Source organism: Sphaerodactylus townsendi, linkage group LG06 (assembly GCF_021028975.2).
Source record: "Sphaerodactylus townsendi isolate TG3544 linkage group LG06, MPM_Stown_v2.3, whole genome shotgun sequence".
Taxonomy (NCBI): Eukaryota; Metazoa; Chordata; class Lepidosauria; order Squamata; family Sphaerodactylidae; genus Sphaerodactylus; species Sphaerodactylus townsendi.
This window is the reverse complement of record NC_059430.1, coordinates 124,312,693-124,335,310: the sequence shown is the minus strand read 5'-3', so window position 1 is coordinate 124,335,310 and position 22,618 is coordinate 124,312,693. Positions and strand designations below refer to the sequence as shown.

Genomic DNA, 22,618 nt, shown 5'->3' with positions numbered 1-22,618 from the left:
AACTAGGTCTTAGGTTTAATGCTAATAATTGAGCCCAGTGGCCCAGGCCAGCCTAGATATGTTGAGGGGGGGGGGCTCTATTTGCACGTGCCCACAGAGGGTTCAGAGTGCCACCTCTGGCACCTGTGCCATAGGTTCGCCACCACTGGTTTAGTCCCTATTATCCCCATTTGAAAGGGATCCAGCTGTAGGAGATGTGGAACCCTGAGACCTCAGACAGCTACTACCTGGGTAGGCAGTATTGACCTTCACAGACCAAGGGTCTGTTTCAGGGAAAGGGCAGCTTCGTGCGTAAATGAGAAGGAACAGCTCCCACCAGGGCTGAGATCTGGGGAGAGGGCCTTAAGGTTGGGCGTATCCACTCCTCAACCAGCAGAGAGTGCCCCCCCCCCCCCCGAAACGGCACGGCCTCCAGAATTAATCCTGACTCACCCAGGTTTCTGGCCTCCAACTCCACCCACTTCTGCTGAACGGAAGAAGGAGTCCCGTGCTGTTCTTTCCGTTCATGCCAATAATTTATTGAACCGGATGTCTGTACACAGCCAAAAAACCTAAGAAAGAAACTAACACACAATGTTGGAAGAGGAAGGCAGTGATGACGGTGTGTGGGGAGGGTGGGGGGATTATCCACAGGCTGTACCCTGGCTCCCCCGGGGGGAACCTTCAATCCTACAGCGATTTGAAGGCAGAGGGCGGGAGAGCACGGTTTGGGGGGGAAGGGGGGGGAGGGCAGGTATTGCAACGTTGCGTTAAGAAAAAAAATAATCTATTTACATGGAGAACGGTACAAGGGAATTGTCTGGGAGGGAGAGGGGTGGGGCAAAAGGGAAGATGTATTTACAGCTGGAAAAGGGGAGGGCAGGGACTTAAAACCAGTCTTCTCTGTGTGCCTTTTGAGAGCTCCTCCCCACCCAGGAGGCGCTGGGAAAGGTCCGTGACGGGGAGCGCGCTTCCGCTGCTGGGGCAGAGCACCCTTAATACCACCCTGTTGCAAAACGTGGGACTTCCTGAAGAAACTCAGGTGCCGTCGATGCCAGAAAGTTGGATGTGCAATGAATGGTTGGCCGTGCCCCCAAGACAAGCTGAGGTGGGGGGGGAGGGGAGGAGGTGGGAGAGAGAAGATTCTTGTTCCCAGTAAGGAAGAGTCTATGGCGGAGGCGCAGCCGATGAATGGCGGGGATGAGGGGAGAGCCAAGGTCGGGGGGAAAGAGGAACGGTCTGAGATCGTCCGAATGGATGATTGGGATTAAAAAAACCAAACAAAAAGTCGACCCGCTTAAAAATACAGCATCCGAGTTTCAGAGGCAGAGGGAGAGGGGACCTGGTGAGGAGACCGTAGAGTGCGTCGAAGGGCAGCAGTGTGGTACTTCAGGAACTGTAGGCAGTGTGAGGCTAGAAATAAAACCATGTTAGTTCCATGGGATGTTAAAAACAAGAGGAACTTAAAATCAAGGTGGGACATACCGGGGGGAGGGGGAGGGGGAGAGAGGAAGTGTCACGGCAGCTCTCGGGTCTCTCCCCCTCCCCAGAGACACCTGCCTGAACTGCTTGTTGAAAAGACGGGAGCCCTTAAAACCGTGGGATTCCCCTGCCCTCTCCCCGTGCCGAGGCCTCATGGGGCAACGCGAGAGGGAGCCGCGGCAAGTGACTTGGGGAGGTGGGAACTTCCCCCTCCCGTCCAAGCCGTCGTCTCGTCTCCAACTGGCCTCCCCCCTGGCCGACAGGAGGCAGGCTCCGTGTGGTCTCCTGGGCCGCTGTCTTCTTTCCCCCACCGTTCACAGTTCAGAGAAGTCCTTGTGGGTGGCCTGGGGGGTGGGGGATAGTGGAGGGGACCTGCCCCCCGGCCCAGCAGCCCCTCAGGATGTGTTGGCGATGGGTCCTGCACCGTCTCCAGGCGTCACCTGGCTCCTGTCGCCTCCCAATCTCCCTTCACCTACAAAAAGAAAAGGAAAGAAAAATAGGAAACGTTCAGGCGGAAGGCTGAAGCCTTCCCTCTGCTCCCAGAATGCACTGCTCAAAGCCCGCCTCCCTCCGTTAAACAAGGATGCAAAACGCAGTGCGCCTCTATGGGGGAAAACCACTCACTTTGTGCAGTTGTGGAACCAGGCACGGATCCCACTGAGCCAGCCTGGGACCGGATGTGGGGTGGAATGAGGCTGGGGTTGAGCAGCGGCTGGATGGATAATTCTGCCGGGAAAGAGAGGCAGGACCAGTTAGCGCTCAGGGGCCAGAAAGAGTCACAGCCTTCCCGAGCTGCTGTGAGTCTCCCCACATTGAAAACAGAGAGGTCAAGCTTGTGGCTGTAAGAACAAGCTGCACAGAAGAGAGACAGAGAGCCTGCTTACCTCTGCCCCACACTACTAGGTGTCATGATGGTGCCATTGGGGGAGGGGGATAGAGGAAGTGTCATGGCAGCTCTTGGGTCTCTCCCCCTCCCCAGAGACAACTGCCTGAACTGCTTGTTGAAATGACGGGAGCCCTTAAAACCATGGGATTTCCCTGCCCTCTCCCCAAGCAGAGCCCATATAGTCTACATCAGGGGTCAGCAGCCCATGGCTCTGGAGCGGCATGCGGCTCTTTCAGCCTTATACTGCGGTTCCGCATGGCCTGGAGGTTGGAGGGTAGCGTGGGCATGTCCCTCCAGAGCAGCCGCCATCCCCCTCTTTCCCACAGAGCAGGCGGATGCCTGCTCCGTCAGGCAGAGGGGGTTTCCCTGCCTGGTGCCGCTGCCTCCTGCAGTGTGAGAGGTGGTGGCACAGGGCAGACCACAGCCGTCATCCCCTCTCTGCCCCACGGAGCAAGCAGCTGTCTGCTCTGTCGGGCAGAGGGGGTTTCTCTGCCCGGCACTGCTGCCTCCCGCAGCGCGAGAGGCAGTGGCACCGGGCAGGCCCTACAGAGCAGCACTGGAATGAAAAGTGAATGGAGGGGCCGAACCGACTCTCCAACTCTGTAGATCTTCAGGGTCGTGGAAAACGGGTCCAAATGGCTCTTTGGGTTGTAAAGGTTGCTGACTCCTGGTCTACATCTTAAAAAGACAACAGAGTGTGTTTGACCCCCACCTCCATTCATTTCAAAAACACAACATAGCTTACAGTACAGATACAATCTCAGAAGTCTGTACAAGCTCCTCTGAACAGTCTTGGGCCAATATGTTATTTACTAAATGGCTTAGCTGTAGCAGTGGCGTAATTCTTCCCACGCTGGGATCACGTAGCTCTTAAACACTCAGGCATACAGTGCTTTGAGTCCTTCCACTGTTTTCTTCTATGGACTAATGACTTGATAACAGTAAAGCCGCATACACTCACGCACCCCCACTCTCTGGTGAAACACCACAAAACAAACACGTCTTTATTTATTGTAAGAGGTACACAGAACATGAGACAATTAGATTCGAGTCCAGTAGCACCTTAGAGACCAACATAATTTTCAGGATATGAGCTTTTGAGAGTCAGCACCCAAAGAATCTTGGACTCTCAAAAACTTATAACCCAAAAATATTGTTGGTCTCTCAGGTGCTAGTGGGTTCCAATCTAACTGTTCTGGAGACCAACAGAATGTGAGATTGCCTTCAATAAGGAGGAATCACTTCATTTTTTAAAAAATCCCAATTACTATGTAGCTTTAAGAATCGAGTAAAGAAGCTGAGAGTGACGGCGACAGGGTACGGAATAACAATTCTCCAGTGTCAAAACTCTCAAGCTGTGGATTCAGATTCCTAGCTCAATGGGGGCATCTTGGACCTCCCCTATTGAGCTAGATTAAATGCCACTAGTATCTTACAGACAAACAAGATTTCTAGGGTCTGCGCTTTCCAGAGTCAAAAGTCCTGGTGGGTTTGCAAAGAAAGGAACCAGAATGCAGAGTTACAATACAAAATATAATTGGCTCGAGAAGAGCTAAGAAGATATGCTTAGGGGCAGAAAATTTGCATTTGTAATTAGATAAAAATCCTGTCTCCCAATTCAACCCCAGGGGGAGGTCCATTGCTCCAAACTGGTGAATGAACTCAAGTTCAGAAACTTCACACTGTAATCACCCCTTGAAGCAACTCTATTTGAGGGTAGCCACAGTTAGGCTAGCAATAGAATGTTCTGGAAAATTAAAACATACTCCCACATTTTATCTCCTGGGACCCACCTCCACTCCTGATGTGTGCGTTCACCCCATTCCAGGACCAGAGCGAAGAGGAACTGCGCCTGGGGCACATGTGCACTCTGCACCCCTGCCGTGCCCCCGCACCGGCACGTGCCCGGTGCATCGCGCGCGGCGCGCCCCCTTGGCGCTACGCCACTGCCCCATTCCCAACCCACTTACCCACAGGGCTGAAGTTGAAGAGCTGGGGCAGGTCGCGGCCGTTGGGCAGCCGGGTGTTGGGCTCACGCAGCTCGTCGAAGAAGCTGTTGGCGCAGGCCTCGAGGGGGGAGAGGCGAGTGGCGGGCGTGTATTCCAGCAGCCGGCTGCACAGCGAGATGGCCTCCAGCGGTGTACGGGGCTTGAAAACCTGCACGGGAGGCGGCCGGAAGGGAAGACACAAAATCACCCGCAAGCCAAAGCTTCCCCACCTATTTAAACCCCACGCCAACGCTCTCCCTCCCCCACTTAAATTGAGGGATGCTCTCTTTGAGAAGGTGACTCTGCAAGCCAGCATTGCAGGGCACGCAGCATCTGAAAAACATGGAATCCAGATGGGTTTCTGGTCCTTTCTGAGAACTTAAAATACCAAATCCCAGCTGGAGAAACACCAGACTCCAGGGGTCAGGGCAATGAGCAGCTGCCCCTCAAGCCCTTTCCCTTCAAGCAGAGCCAAGTCATAGCAGTGTGTTGTTAAGCCCTGACCAACTAGGACAGTGATGGCGAACCTTTTCGAGACCGAGTGCCCAAACTGCAACCCAAAACCCACTTATTTATCGCAAAGGGCCAACACGGCAATTTAACCTGAATGCTGAGGTTTTCGTTTAAAAAAACCGTTGGCTCCGAGGTGCGCGTTACTCAGGAATAAGCTTCGAATGGGTGAATCACGGCCCTAGGAGAGCTGACTCAGAAGCAAGCCCCATTGCCAGCAACCGAGCTTACTTCCAGGTAAAGGATTGTGCCCAGGCCAGCCTAGATGTGTGTGTGTGGGGGGGGTGATTTTCTGCCCCACCCACATGATGAACTCTGGGCACGTGTGCCCACAGAGAGGGCTCTGAGTGCCACCTCTGGCACCAGTGCCATAGGTTCGCCACCACTGAACTAGGACCAAAGGGTCACTGTACCCCTTCCCTAGGTCCCTGACACAAGCCTCGTTTGTCTGACCTTCTCGATTGTGGGGGGCCCCTCCGCTCCTGTACTCCACGCCAATCTCGACGTTTTAAATCTCAAACACATCCGGTTCAAACTATCCCATCCCATTCATCTCATTTGCAGTACAAATTAAAATGCATTCATGCTCAGCACCACCACCACCCCCCGCTAGTTAATTAAACTTATTAAATTAAGGATTTGTCAAGTGAAGGATTTCAGTGCCCCACCCCATATGTTACTTGGAGAACGCATCGCAACATCCTATGCTGTATGCAACTTGTATGGATCACAAGGGTTCAGCTTCCTTTGCCAGAGAAACTGAAGAGGAAGAGTTGGATTTATCTCCCCCCTTTCTCTCCTGTAGGAGACTCAAAGGGGCTTACAATATCCTTCCCCTTCCCCCCTCACAACAAACACCCTGTGAGGCAGGTGGGGCTGAGAGAGCTCCGAAGAACTGTGACTAGCCCAAGGTCACCCAGCTGGCGTGTGTGGGAGTGCACAGGATAATCTGAATTCCCCAGAAAAGCCTCCACAGCTCAAGCGGCAGAGCGGGGAATCAAACCCAGTTTCTCCAGATTAGAGTACACCTGCTCTTAACCACTACTGCTCCCTTGGATGCATAATTTCAACTGTTCTTAAAGACCCTCCTGAAATTCTTCTGCAGACACCCAATCAGCAGTGAAGAAGGAGAAGGAGAAGAAGGAGGAGTTTGGATTTATATCCCCCCTTTCTCTCCTGCAGGAGACTCAAAGGGGCTTACAATCTCCTTGCCCTTCCCCCCTCACAACAAACACCCTGTGAGGTAGGTGGGGCTGAGAAAGCTCCGAGAAGCTGTGACTAGCCCAAGGTCACCCAGCTGGCATGTGTGGGAGTGCACAGGCTAATCTGAATTCCCCAGATAAGCCTCCACAGCTCAGGCAGCAGAGCTGGGAATCAAACCTGGTTCCTCCAGATTAGATACACGAGCTCTTAACCTCCTACGCCACTGCTGCACATACAGCTTTCTACTGTTCTGGACAGCAGAGGGCAGTCCCCGTAACCGTTGCGCTCATACCACCACCTTGCTCTTTTTACCTTTATCCAGGGGTGTGCTTTGATCTGGGGGAACTTGAACTCCGTGTAGTTGGGGTTCATCTCTCGGATCTGTTCTCGCGTTGGGGTCCCCAGCACCTGGGGTGGGAGAGCCAGCGTCACCTGTGAGCCTTACCCAAATCTTCATCCCACCCTTCTTCCAAGGAGCTTAGGGAAATGCACACAGCTCCCCATGCCTCACCATTATTTTACCACCTACAGTAAGGTAGATCCAGCTGAAAGGACACATGCAGCGTTCAGAGTAACCTGGTGACAGGCTCATGATCCAGTGGGGATTTGGACCAAGTTAATCTGAAACTCTAACCACTACACCACACTGCCTCTCCCAGACCATGTCCCACAGCACAGCGGGAGACCACTGAAGCCCACCCCATGTGTCCTACTGGGATCTTGACGAGGCAGCATCAGTCTTAAGGAAAGTGAGGTCCTCAGCCCAATAAACCACGCCCTCAAATGGGCAGATACGTAAGTAGAGGGTAGGGTCTAGGGCAGGGGTGGCCAAGCTATGGCGCTCCAGATGTTCATAGACTCTGGTTCCCATTTGGGAATTGTAGTCCATGAACATCTGGAGCGCCATAGGTTGGCCACTGCTGGCTAGGGGAACAGAACAGTCAAGTCTGTGGTTCTCAAACTGTTCTAGAGATATCAGGGATTTCTCAGCAGCTCTGCTCAGAGATGTTCACTGACAAGACCAGTAATGGCAAACAGGCTTCCACAACCCACGACTGGCAACCATCACGATACGCCATCAGTGTATTGTGCAGTTCTGGCCTTCGCAGTACATGCACAGCAACAGTGAAACTCAAAATGCCTGGCAGCCAGCACCACAAGAGTGCAACTAAATACGCTCCCCGGGATTTTTAGTACTGTACAAGGGTGCACGGGCAGACAAGTCCCACACACAGAGAGTCTCCCAAATGCAGACTGATTTGAAAACCACTGAGCTACATTGTTTCCAGGTGTTATGGGTTGATTTCTGAGGGGTACTTAACAGCATTTGGATTATATCTTATATATATAAAAATCCAGGACACACAAGGACTCGTGTTGGGGTTCTTGGGGCAGAGTAGCCCAGGAAGAGACATTAGTTACCTTGATGATTTCCACCAGCTGGTCCACCCCGCTATCCCCAGGGAATATTGGCTGCCCCAGCAGCAGTTCTGCCAGAACACAACCAGCAGACCAGATATCTAGGAAAGAAGAAGAGAACCTTCAGTGGTGACTGGTTGGTCTCCAGGACGAAAAGGAGGGTTTGGGTGCAGAAGTGAGGAAACTGCTTGTAAGGAAGCAGCGCTGAGAGGAAGGCACTTTGTATAAGATCAGGTGGACTCTTGTCAAGAGTTCTCCATAACCTAAACCCCTCCCAAAAACCCTCTGACTGTTTTTATCCTGATTTTTCCAGCAGTCCAATAGCCCAGCCCAATATCATCCTAGTTTGAAAAGTAAGCAGGGTCAGTCCCAGTGAGCATTTGGATGGGAGACCAGGGAAATCCAGGGTGGCTATGCAGAAGAAACCAATAATAACGCGCAGCTTGATGACACACACTATTATCCTACTTTCTGCAAGGTTATTTCTTACAGATTCAATATTCTACACATTTATGGGAGATAAGAGATGTTCTGGCCTCCTGGATAACAATTCCTTCTGTTTACCTTCGAAGCAAAGTCAACGGTGCCATTCTTTAGATTCTCACAGATCAGTTTTTTTCTACTGAGTGGAATTGATATGTGTATATATTATGTGGGGTTTCATTTGTCTGGTGGTAGTTTGTTTTAGTTTAATGTATATTTTAGATCACAGGTGTCAAACTCGCGGCCCTCCAGATGTTATGAACTACAGTTCCCATCATCCCCTGCCAGCATGATGCTGGCAGGGGATGATGGGAACTGTAGTCCATAACATCTGGAGGGCCGGTAGTTTGACACCTATGTTTTAGATGATACTTATATATATGCATTGTTATACGCTGCCCTAAATCCTGCATTGGCGGGAGGGAAGGAAGAACACACAAAGCTTCTATCCCAAGACTATCTATTCTACTCCAACCAGCAGCTGTTCTCCCGAAGCAAAGCTATTTTTCCAGCCCAGTCACCCAATTGGCCATGCTGGCAGGGACTGATGGGAACCATAGTCCATGAACATCTGGGGCCCCAGAGCTGCACACCCCTGCCCTAGATCCTTTTTAACTGAAGAGGTTTGGGATTGAACTAGGGCAGCCAACCTCCAGGTGGGGCCCGGAGATCTCCTGGAATCAGAACTGATTTCCAGGCCATGTAGATCAGTTCGCCTAGAGAAAATGGCTGCTTCAACTGGGAGATTCTATGTCATTTATACCATACTGAACTCCCTTGTCTCCCCCAACCCAGCCTTCCCCAGGCTGTGCCCCAAAACTCCAGGAATTTCCCAACCGAGTTGGCAACCTTAGAACGAATCCGAGACCTTCTGCCCACACGGCACATTGCTGTACCGCCAAGCTTCATTACTCAAGAGCAAACAGAGCTTTTACGGCGTAGAAATATCTTGTATCGTGCTAGATAGCGTGTTGAATGGCTTCCTCTGAATTCCCATTCAGCGCACGCATGAAGATTTTTTTCTGTCAGCAAATGGGTTCCAGGCGAAAAGAACTAATTTTATCTCAGGGCACATGTGGGGCGGGGAGGGGGGGGGGAAGACGAGATGCCGCAGCGGAAGTCTATTCTCACCTATGTTTGAGGTGTAATCGGTGGCTCCGAAGATGAGCTCGGGGGCGCGGTAGTAGCGAGAACAGATATAGGAAACGTTGGGTTCTCCCCGTACCAGCTGCTTGGCGCTGAAAGGGGAACAGAGCAGAACAATAAGGACACCTGTGAAGAAGGGGGGATCTTATCTGAAGTCTGGTCCTTTTCAGGATGCTTAGAGAGAGGAACTACCTGGCGCATGAACAAGGAACACGCCCGTGAATGCTACGTGAATGCTTCATCAGGTCAGAAAACAAACCCCTTCATATAAGGTTCCGGTGTAGAGGAGAAAAGCTGCAGAATTCAGCATTTGCTGCAGAATTCGTCTCCCTAGGTTTCCCAGTTTTCCATTAAGAGCCCCCTGTATGCATTTGTCGTCTCAGGGTTGCACAGTTACGACTAAGAACCCCTAGGGCAGTGATGGCGAACCTTTTCGAGACTGAGTGCCCAAACCGCAATCCAAAACCCACTTATTTATCGCAAAGTGCCAACACAGCAATTTAACCTGAATACTGAGGTTTTAGTTTAGGAAAAACGGTTGGCTCAGAGGCATGCGTTACTCGGGAGTAAGCTTGGTGGTAGTCGGTGGCTTTGCTTTGAAGCAACCGTGCAACTCTTCCAACAGGTGAATCACGACCCTAGGAGGGTTTACTCAGAAGCAAGCCCCACTGCCAGCAACCGAGCTCACTCCCAGGTAAAGGATAGCGCTTTAGTTCTTCACAAGAAAATCAGTGGGGTTTAACAGCGCTTAACAGGGTTACCTACACTGCTTCCCCAAAACTTAGGTTTAATGCTAATAATAGAGCCCAGTGGCCCAGGCCAGCCTAGATGTGGGGGGGGGGGGGCGACTTCCCCCCACATGATGAACTCTGTTTGCATGTGCCCACAGAGAGGGCTCTGAGTGCCACCTCTGGCACCCGTACCATAGGTTCGTCACCACTGCCCTAGGGAAATCTCTGCAAATTATCAGAGTAAGAGTGCCAGTGGTAAGGGGGGAGGGGTCTGCAACCTGTGGATTCCTGGGTAAGGGGGGAGGGGAGATTCTTCCTTTGCCATGGCTAAAAAAAGCAAAATAAATCAAAGTGGTAAGCCAAATGGCATGAAGGGAGAGGCTGTACCAGCTGGGCTTTATTCCTGCATGTTTTCCTCAAAGTCAAGTTGGTCTATGCTGCTACATTAGTCTATTTTGGGGGTTTTTTAGGAACACAGATCATACACAGACCTAGATATAAGGTGTGCCTGTGTGTTAAGTGCCATCAAATCGCAGCCAACTTAGTTTTAAATAAGACTGCCCATCACATAAAGGATTTAAAGTTGATCCATAAGAACATAAGCCAGCTGAATCAGACCAGAGTCCATCTAGTCCAGCTCTCTGCTACTCGCAGTGGCCCACCAGGTGCCTTTCGGAGCTCACATGCAGGATGTGAAAGCAATGGCTTCTGCTGCTGCTGCTGCTCCCGATCACCTGGACTCTTAAGGCATTTGCAATCTCAGATCAAAGAGGATCAGGATTGGTAGCCATAAATCGACTTCTCCTCCATAAATCTGTCCAAGCCCCTTTTAAAGCTATCCAGGTTAGTGGCCATTACCACCTCCTGTGGCAGCATATTCCAAACACCAATCACACGTTGCGTGAAGAAGTGTTTCTTTTTATTAGTCCTAATTCTTCCCCCCAGCATTTTCAATGTATGCCCCCTGATTCTAGTATTGTGAGAAAGAGAGAAAAATTTATCTCTGTCAACATTTTCTACCCCATGCATAATTTTATAGACTTCAATCAGATCTGCCTTTTAAGCTTCTCAATTGTCAATTTAACTGAAAGTGAACCCATCCTGAGGGTTTGATAACAGGCAGTTTCCTGAGCCATTGAAAGAAGTGTAATACATTTTGTAATTCACGTATGATTCAAAATGGCTATCTGTAAAAGCAACCATCCTTGCTAGAAAAGGGATACCGTTACTCTCTATTGCTCCCTACCTCCAACGCTCTACAATCCAAGTCAGACTTTAAAAAGTGTGTCCTGATGATTAATTTGAGAAGGCAAAATGGAATCAACCGCAACATTCACTGATGATATACAGTCGTATTTTTCTGTACATGCAGCAAAGACAGTGTGTTTATCCGTGTGATGTCATGGCATGTTCGGCCAATCCAACTGCTGAAGAGAAAGGGTCAACCAAGAACATTGGCTATCATGATGTGTGGCAACTGTAACAAAAACAGACCACTGAATGTGTTGAAAAAGCTCCAGGCGCGGTTGGGCCAATGCAAAAACATCACGAAATTTGACTGAGAGGTATACGATTGAGGGAAGCTGAGCTGCACAGAGATATGTGAAATAACCAACCAGGTTATTATGAGTCAGATAGGCAAAATAAATCTTCCTGCTCACAATACCAGGCAGCTGGCAAAACCAACTCAGAAGAGTGAGGAAACGACTGAACAAAACCAACACGCAGGAGGGAAGCGGGCTTTCCACACCAATCTCACCTGCCGAAGTCACACAGTTTCAGCACTGCTGTGTCGGGGTCCACAAGTAGGTTTTGGGGTTTGATGTCCCGGTGACAGACGCCCTGGGAATGGATGTAAGCGAGACTGCGGAAGAGCTGGTACATATACACCTGGTTGGGGAAGGAAGAGGCAGGTTTTTAGCTTTAAAAAAAGAAAGACGGCACAGCTGCGTGCAAAAAAGGATTTGCTTTTGACATAAAGATCCTGGCTCCTCTACTAAAACCCACGCAGGAAATTCAAGATAAGCCAAAAGGGTACATTATAGTCCTACAGACTATGCTGCGAACAAGCTTTAAGATATCATAAAAAGCGCCTGTTGAAACAAGAATGAGAGAAACTCAAGTGGATGTTAAGGAACGAGCCCTCACAGGGCATGTATGTGTCCTGCCCACATAATATGCAGTGCCGAACATCTGACTTTTTTGCGATTCGGCCTTCTTTCTCCCCACAAACCAACCTTTCAAATTGGGATCTTTTACACTAAACTAACAATGCCGGATGCATGAGAAAGCACCGTCTCTCATCCTGATCGTACAAAATGGGGATTCCAATTAGCGCTGAAAAATCCGGCACTTGTAACGACATTCCCACTGATAGGGGAAAAAGCAGGTTCGTCAAATACAACCGCATCACAGGTAAGCACGCAGGGGGTTCTCGCACCTCCAAGACATGCAGCAAAGCGCACGACGGCGTACAGGTCAACCGGCAGACTCGTCAAGTTAAATTTCTCTCCGCATGGCAGAAAAAAACATTCCCGTAATAAAACTGTGGCATGTCATTTACGCGTATTTATCTTAAAGTGACATGGATAACGGTCCCTTGTTGCGAAATGTGCCAGCACCCTCTCAGATCGGGTGAGGAACGAAAGACAGAAACGCAGACAAAAGGAACCTGACCCACAAATTCCGGCCAGATGGGGCAAGGCTGCATAGTTCTCCAGACCTGCCTGGAAGTAGCACAATCAAGGGTTCTACAGCAGCATACCCAGGATTATATGATTCCAAATGAGGGTAGGATGTGGCAAAGGCCCCAACATACAGCTTCCTGAAAATCTTGACTTACAGACATTATTTTAAAAACCCGAGTTTCTAGGCCCTGCACTCGGCAAAAAATATGCTTGAATGCCCACAAGGGCAACAACTGCTAACTGAGTAAGCTCTGCAAGGGCCGTGGATGAGGCTTTGGTTTCTCTTTGCATCTCCTTGCCCTTCCCTACAACTAGCACAGCAAGAATAAGTTGCACAAAAAACAGCAGAAGTGCCCAATGAGAAATTAAGCAACATATTAATTTGCATAGTTCACACAGATTGCAAAATTTAGACGGCTGTGCCAAGAAAAGCATTTTTTTAAAAAAAAAAGCACACACAGAGAACTTATTAAGAGGTTTTACTCCAAATGAGACCACGAGCACTGGCTCTCCAGGGCTCCAAGTTGAGAAACACTGGCTTCCTGAGGCCCCCCGGAATCGAACCCGGGGCCTGCCAAATGAAAATCACATTGCCCTTTTACTGTGTCAGAGCCCACTTCGAAATTACAATGCAAGAAGCAAAGGAAATCTGTTCCAACCCCAACATGGGTAGGAAATCAGCATCTGAGGATGAGTGATTATTATTTGGGGATGGAGGCTTTTTTCCTCCTGGGCCAGAAAGGGCACCGAAAGCTACCTTGTTTCCCCTAATATAAGACATCCCCGAAAAATAAGACATAGTAGAGGTTTTGCTGAAGTGCGAAATATAAGGCATCCCCCGAAAGTAAGACATAGCAAAGTTTTTGTTTGGAAGCATGCCCGACGAACAGAACACAGAAAAATAAGACATCCCCTGAAAATAAGACATAGCGCATCTTTGGGAGCAAAAATTAATATAAGACACTGTCTTATGTTCGGGGAAACACGGTACTATAATAATCTCCTTTTCTGGTCCTTAAAGACAAAGGCACAACAAAAGGTGCTTTCCCATGACCGCAAATCCCAGAGTGGTTCCTACCTTCACGTAGATGACGGGGATGGTCTGTTTGGCTTTGGTGAAGTGGCGAGCCACTCGGTAGACTGTCTCGGGCACATAGTCCAGGACTAGATTAAGATAAACCTCGTCCTTCTGCAAAGGGATGATGGAGAAAAGGGAGGTGAGCTAGAATCACCTGGCCAAGGCCACCTTACAGAACAGGGGCAGTCAACACCGGGTTGGGGAGGGGTACTAAAGGGCTGCTTTTTGCTACCTGTAAGTTAGCCATACAAGCCCAGGTTTTATTTAAACATTGTTCTTGATCCAGTCAGGAATACCAGCCACGCTTCATTGTCAGGCAGTATACAAAAACAAGGGTTTGGTTTCTAAAAAGAAGCTTTGCCTCGCCGCCTCAAATACTCAAGGCCATCCGGAAAGGCAGTGAAAATCCAAGATCTACACTGGTAAGTCGTGTTAATGCCATGGTGGTGGTCATATCTGAACTGAAACCTTTAACGGCATTCAGATAACAACAATAATACATACTTTTTTTAAAGATACAAATTTACAAAGGAGCATATAACAAAATATGGATCTATTACCAAAAAATCTAAAAAGAAAATTAAAAGCTAAATAATGTGTTTCCAAGGTTACATTAAGAAAGCTTTGCAATGCGGAGGAACCTGGCAGTCAACTCTAAGACTTCTCTTGAGTTGTTGTCCAGAAGGAAAAGGGTTTTCTGTTGGTCTGTGAGGATACTGATGTCAATCAGCAAAGGTGCCAGGAGCTTCAACCCAGCTGAGGGGTATCCAACTCTGGTGCCCCGGATGTTCACGGACTACAATTCCCATCAGTCCCTGCCAGCAGGGCCAATTGGCAGAGGCTGATGGGAATCGTAGTCCATGAACATCTGGGGCACCAGAGTTAGACACCCCTACCCTAGCTGCATTATATAAGGGACGGTGGTGGTTGTAGAAAGTGCTGTCAGATTGCAATCCACTTACTGCAATCCCATAGGGCAGTGGTGGCGAACCTTTGGCACTTCAGATGTTATGGACTACAATTCCCACCAGCCCCTGCCAGCATGGCCAATTGACCATGGGAATTGTAGTCCATAACATCTGGAGTGTCAAAGGTTCACCACCACGGCCATAGGGTTTTAGAGGCAAGTGTCAAATGGAAGGGGCTTGCCATTGCCTGCCTCTGTGGAGCAGCCCTGGACTCCCTTGGTGGTCTCCCATCCAAATACTACCCAGGGCTGAACCCACTCAGCTTCCACAACCTGACCTGATTGGGCTAGCCTGGATCATCCAGGTCAGGGCACTTATGCCGTAGTGAGGGCTCACATTCAAAGGCCTTCTGCTGTCACTACTACACACATCTCTGTGGAGGGGCTGGGGTGGTGGGGGAATACATCCTGCAGCGGACCTCTGATGAACCGTGCCTTACAGCAGGCTCTAGCACACTCACAAAATGCCAAAGGGCTGGAAACAAGGAGATCAATTAAAAGGAGTCTCAATCCATTACTGTAATTAGTCCCTACGGCCTGGATTTAAGTAGTAGTAAAGGTCACCCAAAGGAACTATTACTCCAAGACCACATACATAATGAGTTTCTCAAGGCCGGAAAAGTTCTTTTTTTCCCCTGGAAAGAAAAGCTGTGGAATAAGGAACAGAAGCCTAACGCTTCCAGCTGGCCCTTCACCATGCACATCAGACGAACCACAAGAAGAACTGATACAAATCAGCCACAAACGTTTTCCCAGTGCGGCCTTCGGGCCAGAAGATGCTGGTCTTGTTACTTTTCAACCCGCTGGCAAGATTACATCCTTTGCACTCCATGTTAATTAATCCACACACGCCTGCTTCATTTTCACAGTTGCCAGACTAAAATATCTGCTTCGTCGGATTCGAAAAAGAGTTGGCTGAGAAGAAATATACCTCGATTGTGAAAATGTTGTTAAAAGGGCCTTTGACTTGTTAGGGGTAAGTGATCTGCAGTATGCACACTTATACAAGGAAGAGCACTGCTATTCCTTCTATGGCCTATTCTCTTGTTGCATGACATCCAGAGCAAAACATTCCACCCCTCTGCCCTTCTACGATTCTTCTCACCTTCTCCCCGCTTGAATAGAAGAAATACCGCAGGCGAACGATGTTGCAGTGATCCAACTTCCGCATGATCTGGAGCTCCCGATTCTGAGTGGGATAAAGACGAGACAGACCGAAATCAGTAACACAATCTCAGCAGCAAATGTGCCCAAGACTGAGCCACACACAATCGAAAGCTCACCTTGAACCGTTTATCTTGCAACACCTTTTTGATCGCCACCAGTTCCCCAGAGTCTGCCAGTCGGGCCTGGTAGACGACCCCGAATGACCCATTGCCGATGACCCTGATGTCAGAGTAGGAGACTTCTTGGGGGCGGTCAGGACCCTGGCCGGGCGTGGCCACCACAGTGGTCACTTTGCTACTATCTCCTAAGAGGAAGGAATGTGGGAGAAGGGGAACGTGAGGACCAGACCTTCCCAACCCCTCGCCTCTCTGAATACAAGGCAACTTACAGTTTTGTGGCATCTAGTGGTCTGCAAACTCACAGCTCGCTTTGGACACCCACCTGCTCCCACCACCACAGGTACCTGCAATCCCAACGTAACTCCCTCCCTGAAGCACTAACATAACAAGATGCTAAGGGGATGCCCCTGGACAAAACCTGTGTGTGAAGGTCGCCTTCAGTACCATCCTAAGTCACCACCTCCCTCTGAAGTCAATGAGCTTTGAAGGGTACAGCTCTGTTTAGGATGCCATTTTTGAGGTTTGAAGAGCTTGGCCTCCACTCCATCCTTTTGGAAAGATCCTTGCTGGCACGAGCTCCCACTATCAACGGCTGTGTATCCGTTTCCGCAAGAGCCTCGCCTCCTTCGCTTTAACCCCGTGTCCAGACACCCACTTTCTCCCCAAAGCCCCCACCCCCACCCATTCTGCAACCGCCCCTCTTCTCTCACTTCTCCTTTGACCAACCTGGCCTTTATCCAGGCCGTTATCCTGGCCTGGCCTAAAGACCCCCCTGCCACAAACTCCCCTCCATCCTTCTCCCAGCCAGTCTTGGCTATCCACTCTGTTCCTGAGATGCCCTTCCCCGCAGCTCGACGGGCGTCTGGGCTGACCTCGCATCACCCCTCTTGCTCGGCGGGGTTCTCACGTGCCCCCCACTGAGAAGCCCCGCTTCCCAAAAGAGGGCAACCCGAGACCCCCCCCCCCGCGATCACGCAGGCAGGGACCACTCCCCGCGCCGCTCCATTAACCCTTCCCTCTCTCCAGCCCCAGGGATCTCCCCTCCTCTCCCCCCCCCATCGGGCAGGCAGGTGTGGCTGCCCCCTCCCCCGTCTCCTGACCCTCCCCCGCCAGCACCCCCCATTCTAAACCCTCTTGTTCTCATTTATTCGTGTCCTCTCCCCACCCTTCAGCATCCTCCATCTCTCCCCCCACCCCAATTGTGACCCCTTCGCCCCCCCCTCCTCGGTCTCCTTCCTCAAGCCCTTCCTTCCCCCCGAGAAGTCCCCTCCCCTCAGGGCTTCCCCCCTCCCCGCTTTTGCCCCCTCCCCGTCAGTTCCCTCCCCCCACCCGTTCTTTGTCCCCCCCGGGATCCTTTCCCCCCCTCCCCCCACTTACGCCCCAGTTTGAGCCCCGGGAAGGAGCCGACCGCCGTGCTGGTGCTGCCTCCCCCCGGCCCAGGCCCGGCGGCCCCCCCTGGCTTCCCGCCTGGCGCTGTGGCCGAGGTCGGGCCGGGGGCGGCGGGGGCGGGTGCGCCGCCTGAGGGGTCCGCGAAGGAGCTCGTCCTGGGCCGGGAAGAGCCGCCGCTGCCGCTGCTCATGGTGAGGCCGGGACCGGGGGAGAGGGAAGGGGGGCCGCGCTGGCTGCCTGGCTCCGTCTGAGGCGGCTCGGGAGCCGGCCCAGCCCGGCCCTGTCGCGGGAGGGGATGGGAAATGGAGTCCCGGCTGCCCTCCTGGCGTCAGGCGCGACGGGACGGTGGACTACATTTCCCAGAGGCTTTAGCGGCGCAGGGCTGGGCCCTTCAGGCGCTGGCCGAGGGGCATTATGGGACATGAAGTCCAGAAAGCGTTTCAAAGCTTTTGCGACCGCTTTACTTGGGGACCGCAGATCCCAGCATGCCACGCGCCCGGATCAAATGTCTGCCGCGAGACACGATGGGAATGAGAGTTCTCAACGCTTATGACGCCTGGCGTAGATCAAGGAAAGGGACTGCGTTTCCCAAAGTGCTCTGCGCCAACGAAAGGTAACCTATCACAGAGCGGGACAGCAACGGCCCTCAGCGGGCCAGGAGAGAACGATAAGGAGATAGCGTAAATGCAGCTATAGCAGGAAAGCAAGTTAGGGTGACCGGCATGGCAGCCTCGCTTCTTCCTGGACGCTGAGAGCGTGATTGGCTCAGTATCGGCCCCGCCTCCCAAGCCTCGGTCGCCTCATCTGCATGAGGGAATCCAGATTCGGCCCAATCATTCCGAGTCGCGGTGCATGACGGGAGACATTTTCTCCCAGGCCTTGGCACCGAGATACCAACATGTTCAGTGCGGCACTCCGTGGCTTTCTGGGAAACGAAGTCCTCAGCCGGCGATAATAATCGAGTCCGGCCGGGAGTGGACTGCGACTCCCATCGCGCATTGCGGGGGCTTAAGCGGGAGGGTCTCTTGAGCGTTACTGCTTCGAAAGACCGTGATGGAAATCGCTGGCCGTTGGCTTCGGAGATGCGGCTGCGCTTTTCACATCCGCTTGGGGGAAAGCGAGGCTGAAACTCTGCGCCCATCATGCAGCGCTCGGCGCCCCGAGGACTTATGGGAAATGTAGTCCGCTCCGTGCCAAGTTGTATATTGTCTATATGTGTATATTTAATTTATATACCGCCCTCCCCCGAATGGCTTGGGTAAAGGTAGACAGGTTATTCTCAAACGAATGGGGCAAGCTCTGAATCCAACCAGCAAGAATCTCTATTCATTGTTAAGAAGCCTAATCAGTATATATCGTCCACCCCTCCTTATCCTCACAACCCTATAAGGTAGGTTGAGCCCAGGCACTTGTTTATTCAGCGTCTGATTGATTGATAATCCTCCTTTCTCATTGAGCCTCAAGGTGCATGACAATATAAATCAGTGCAGTCGACAGAATAAGGCATCTTTCTGATGAGGCCAGTAATGGGACTGTGTGTATAAAGTGCTGTCAGTCAGCCAAATCATATTTACTTATATGGTCCAAGACCAGAATTTGAAACCAGCATCATATGTAATACTAAAGTAGCATCATATTTAGTACTAATACTGAGCCCTTCGGGGGTAGGGCAGTCTAATAAAACGAATAATAATAATAATAAATAAAATAATAAAAATGATACAAAACTTTGCACAGCATTTACAAGGTTAAAAATATAAATATCCTTCTAAAATTACGTGGGTCTAATTCAGGTTTTCCCAATTTTACGCGTTAGCCACCCAGATTTGGCTACTGTACTATACTGGTACCATAATCGACAGGATAGTCTTTTTATCTCATCCTGGGAAACGAGACACTGGGAGTAATGAGACCTTCCCCAATATCTCTGTAAATCTTGCAATCAATTGAAACATGCTCCATCGACTCGATGATCCCTTCTCCACACAGACACAAACATTATGCTAGAGATATTCCTGTGTGTTTACCATAGAGGACGGCAGAGACATTGGATCAATACAGTACAAATTCTTCTATGATCAGAATCATCTAAATACTTTACCGAAGGCCTCCAGACAATCTTGTTTAGGGTACTTGGGTTGTAAAGAAAAGTCTTACTTTGTTCAGATAGTGCTGACTTCCTGCACCCAAGATTCTCTGTTTCACCAGCTTCTTTGCCTACTCATAGTCTTGTGAAAGACTATAGTATCTCAGTTTTCTTTCCGCCTGCTTCTGCCATGGAGAAACAAATGAATTCTTCAAAATGAGATGGACCAAACTTTTGGTGAATAAAAACAGCCTTAAAAGAAAGCAGCAGCCTAGGACAAAGAGTTGTCAAAATTGCTTCTGGCTCAGGGTGAGCCTATGAATGAATGACCTCCCAAACATCCAATTGTTACCACTTAGTTCAATTCTTGCAAACTGAGGGTCACGGTTTCCTTGATTAATTAATAGGACTAGGATTACATAAATCTGAAGCAAAGTGTATTAGGCATACGTTGACAAAGCTGAAAGATAGAAGTGTGTATGTGTTAAATATTGTCAAATCGCCTCCAGTTCATGAAATCAGTGTCCTCCAAAACATCCTAACATTAACAGCCTTGCTGTGAATAATGCAGGATGAGCAAGAAAATATATGCAGCAAACAGATCATATATAGTTATATACCGTGCCCAGTCATGTGGTCTATAGAAAGGTTCATAGGGTTGCGCTGTATGTGGAGCTGACTCTATTTTCGTTTGCTGTGTTTTATTGTCGAAGGCTTTCACGGCCGGATTCAACTGGTTGTGGTAGGTTTTCTGGGCTGTGTGGCTGTGGTCTGGTGGATCTTGTTCCTGACACTGTAGCACTGGACACAGTGTGTAACAGACTTCCCTCTGTGATACACCTCTGAAGATGCCAGCCACAGATGCAGGCGAAACGTTAGGAACAAGATCCACCAGACCACAGCCACACAGCCCAGAAAACCCACCGCAACCATTGTGTTTAAGTTTTCGTAGTTGTGGGATCTGTTATTTTGAGTTTTTAAAAGTTTACTAGTCTTAGGTAATGTGTTTATTGTTTTATAAATTCTATAGAGCTACTATATGTTAGGCATAGTTAGATTTGTTTTAGGTTTAGTTTAGTGATGCTATATTTTTTAGATTAGTCACTAGACCAGGCTTGTTGTACTAACATGGTTGTAGATTGGTTGGGGTCTTAGGTCATTGTGTTTACTATAGTCTTAGGCTACAGAAAAGGAAAGTTGACATCTATGCTTATAATGTCTGTGTTGATTATGTATGTTGTTATGATTATTGTTGCCTTATAGCTTGTGATGTTATGTTTATTGATGTTCTTGTTGTTTACAATGCTGTATTTATAACGTAATGTTTATTGATGTTTTGTTGCTTGATGTTATGATTACTGATGCTTGCTATTATGCTGCTGTTGTTCACTACCCTGAGCCCTTCAAGGGAAGGCGGTATACAAATCAAATAATACAATACAATAGCTCACAGCCAGTAGTCTCTCATTTAAGACCATGAGACTGTAGCCATTATTCTACACTGCCTCATACTTTAAAAAAGATACCTGTTAAATTTGCTCCGCGTAAATCTGCGGCTGGATCAGTCAGAAAGGGCCAGGGATAAAATAATGTATTCCAGCCTAAATAAACTCTCCAGATTTATAAGAATGAATTTCATTTGCAAACTGAGGGGGGGGGGGGGATTACGTAAACTTTAAGTGATAGTTATAAAATAAACCCAGTTACAGCCGTATAAAGCAAGGTTGTTTTAACATGTCATGATATGTCTACGGAAGCTGAAAGCTCTGTGGTCTAATGTGCTTTGGCCACTGAAATAGATGTAAAACACTGGAGACACGGATGTGCAGAAAGGCACTTTCTAAATATTTAGCGGATGCTAAATGTTAACGACAGACTTTGTCCCTGCAGCTCAGCTTATGAAGAATCGATCCAACACGTGATATTACATTGCCCGTTACATAGCTTAACTAGAAATAAATATCTAGACCCATGGCTAAGAGCCCCCATTGATAATACTGATTTATCAATTGTGGTAACTATGTTGGATGCTGGCAGGGGATGATGGGAACTGTAGTCCATAACATCTCGAGGGCCGCGAGTTTGACACCTGCGTGGAAGAGTACTGGAAGCGTTGGCTAACTTTTTGTGCTCTGTCATTAGCAAACGGTCATAACTGTATTGGAGATTGTACTTCTCACACTGGTGTCGCCATTGTTGCTGTTATCTTGCTGTGGTTGTTCTAATTATGCCAGTAAAGGTGTTGTGTGTGTGTGTGTGTGTGTACACACACACACATAAACCTTTACTGTGGACCCTATGAACGAAAGTACAGCTATCGCTAATCCTGCTTATCCGAAGGACTCTCGAGATTAAATTGAGATTTTATTTTATACATTAGCATCAATGGCATCAAATTTTATTTTATACATTAGCTTCAACGGCATCAAACTTAGCAGTAAAGGCTGGGTTATTGACAGCTTAGGAAAATTCAGTCAGTTTTTTTCCCCGAAGCTTGCAGAGTAAAATATATTGACTTCGGGTAAAGATCATGAGAAACATTTATCATGGGAAACATTAGGTGTCAAACTCGTGGCCCTCCAGATGTTATGGACTACAGTTCCCTGCCAGCATGATGCTGGCAGGGGATGATAGGAACTGTAGTCCATAACATCTGGAAGGCCACGAGTTTGACACCTGTGCTATACAGAATAGCTCCATGTTGGAGCAGCTTTTCTGACCAGCAGCAACGCTAAGAACTGCTAGCAAGAGGGGGTGGGGCGGAGTCCATCTCTTTGTTCTTCTTTCCCTCTTCTCTGTTTCAGAAGCAATGCCTGATCCTAAAGAAAAGGCACCCTCCCCAACACCGGCATTTGCCCACCCCTCAAAACAGCGCAGCGAACCTCACTGCGCAGAGTGGCAACCTGCAGTCTTTTGAACATAAGAACATAAGAACAAGCCAACTGGATCAGACCAGAGTCCATCTAGTCCAGCTCTCTGCTACTCGCAGTGGCCCACCAGGTGCCTTTGGGAGCTCACATGCAGGCTGTGAAAGCAATGGCCTTCTGCTGCTGCTGCTCCCGAGCACCTGGTCTGCTAAGGCATTTGCAATCTGAGATCAAGGAGGATCAAGATTGGTGTAGTTTCAAGTAGGGATTCGACTTCTCCTCCATAGTAAATCTTAATCCAATCCCTTTTTTTAAAGAAGCTATCCAGGTGAGTGTTGCCATCACCACCTCCTAGCTGGCAGCATATTCCAAACTTGCCACCAATCACACGTTCGCGTGAAGTGAAGTGTTTCCTTTTATTTTTTTTAAGA

The 22,618-nt window shown here is 49.3% G+C and overlaps 1 protein-coding gene across 1 annotated transcript; it reads right to left on the bottom strand.

Moving 5' to 3' along the window:
* Positions 1 to 496: 496 nt before the first annotated feature.
* Positions 497 to 17,558, bottom strand: GSK3A (glycogen synthase kinase 3 alpha). The gene is made up of 11 exons (XM_048500784.1): positions 17,223 to 17,558; positions 15,843 to 16,030; positions 15,665 to 15,748; positions 13,593 to 13,703; positions 11,587 to 11,717; positions 9,082 to 9,188; positions 7,471 to 7,568; positions 6,361 to 6,456; positions 4,318 to 4,504; positions 2,086 to 2,187; positions 497 to 1,933 (listed from the first exon to the last, which is right to left on the bottom strand). The coding sequence occupies exons 1-11, from the start codon at positions 17,422 to 17,424 to the stop codon at positions 1,857 to 1,859; spliced, it is 1,383 nt and encodes a 460-aa protein (XP_048356741.1). The 5' UTR covers positions 17,425 to 17,558; the 3' UTR covers positions 497 to 1,856.
* Positions 17,559 to 22,618: the final 5,060 nt, after the last annotated feature.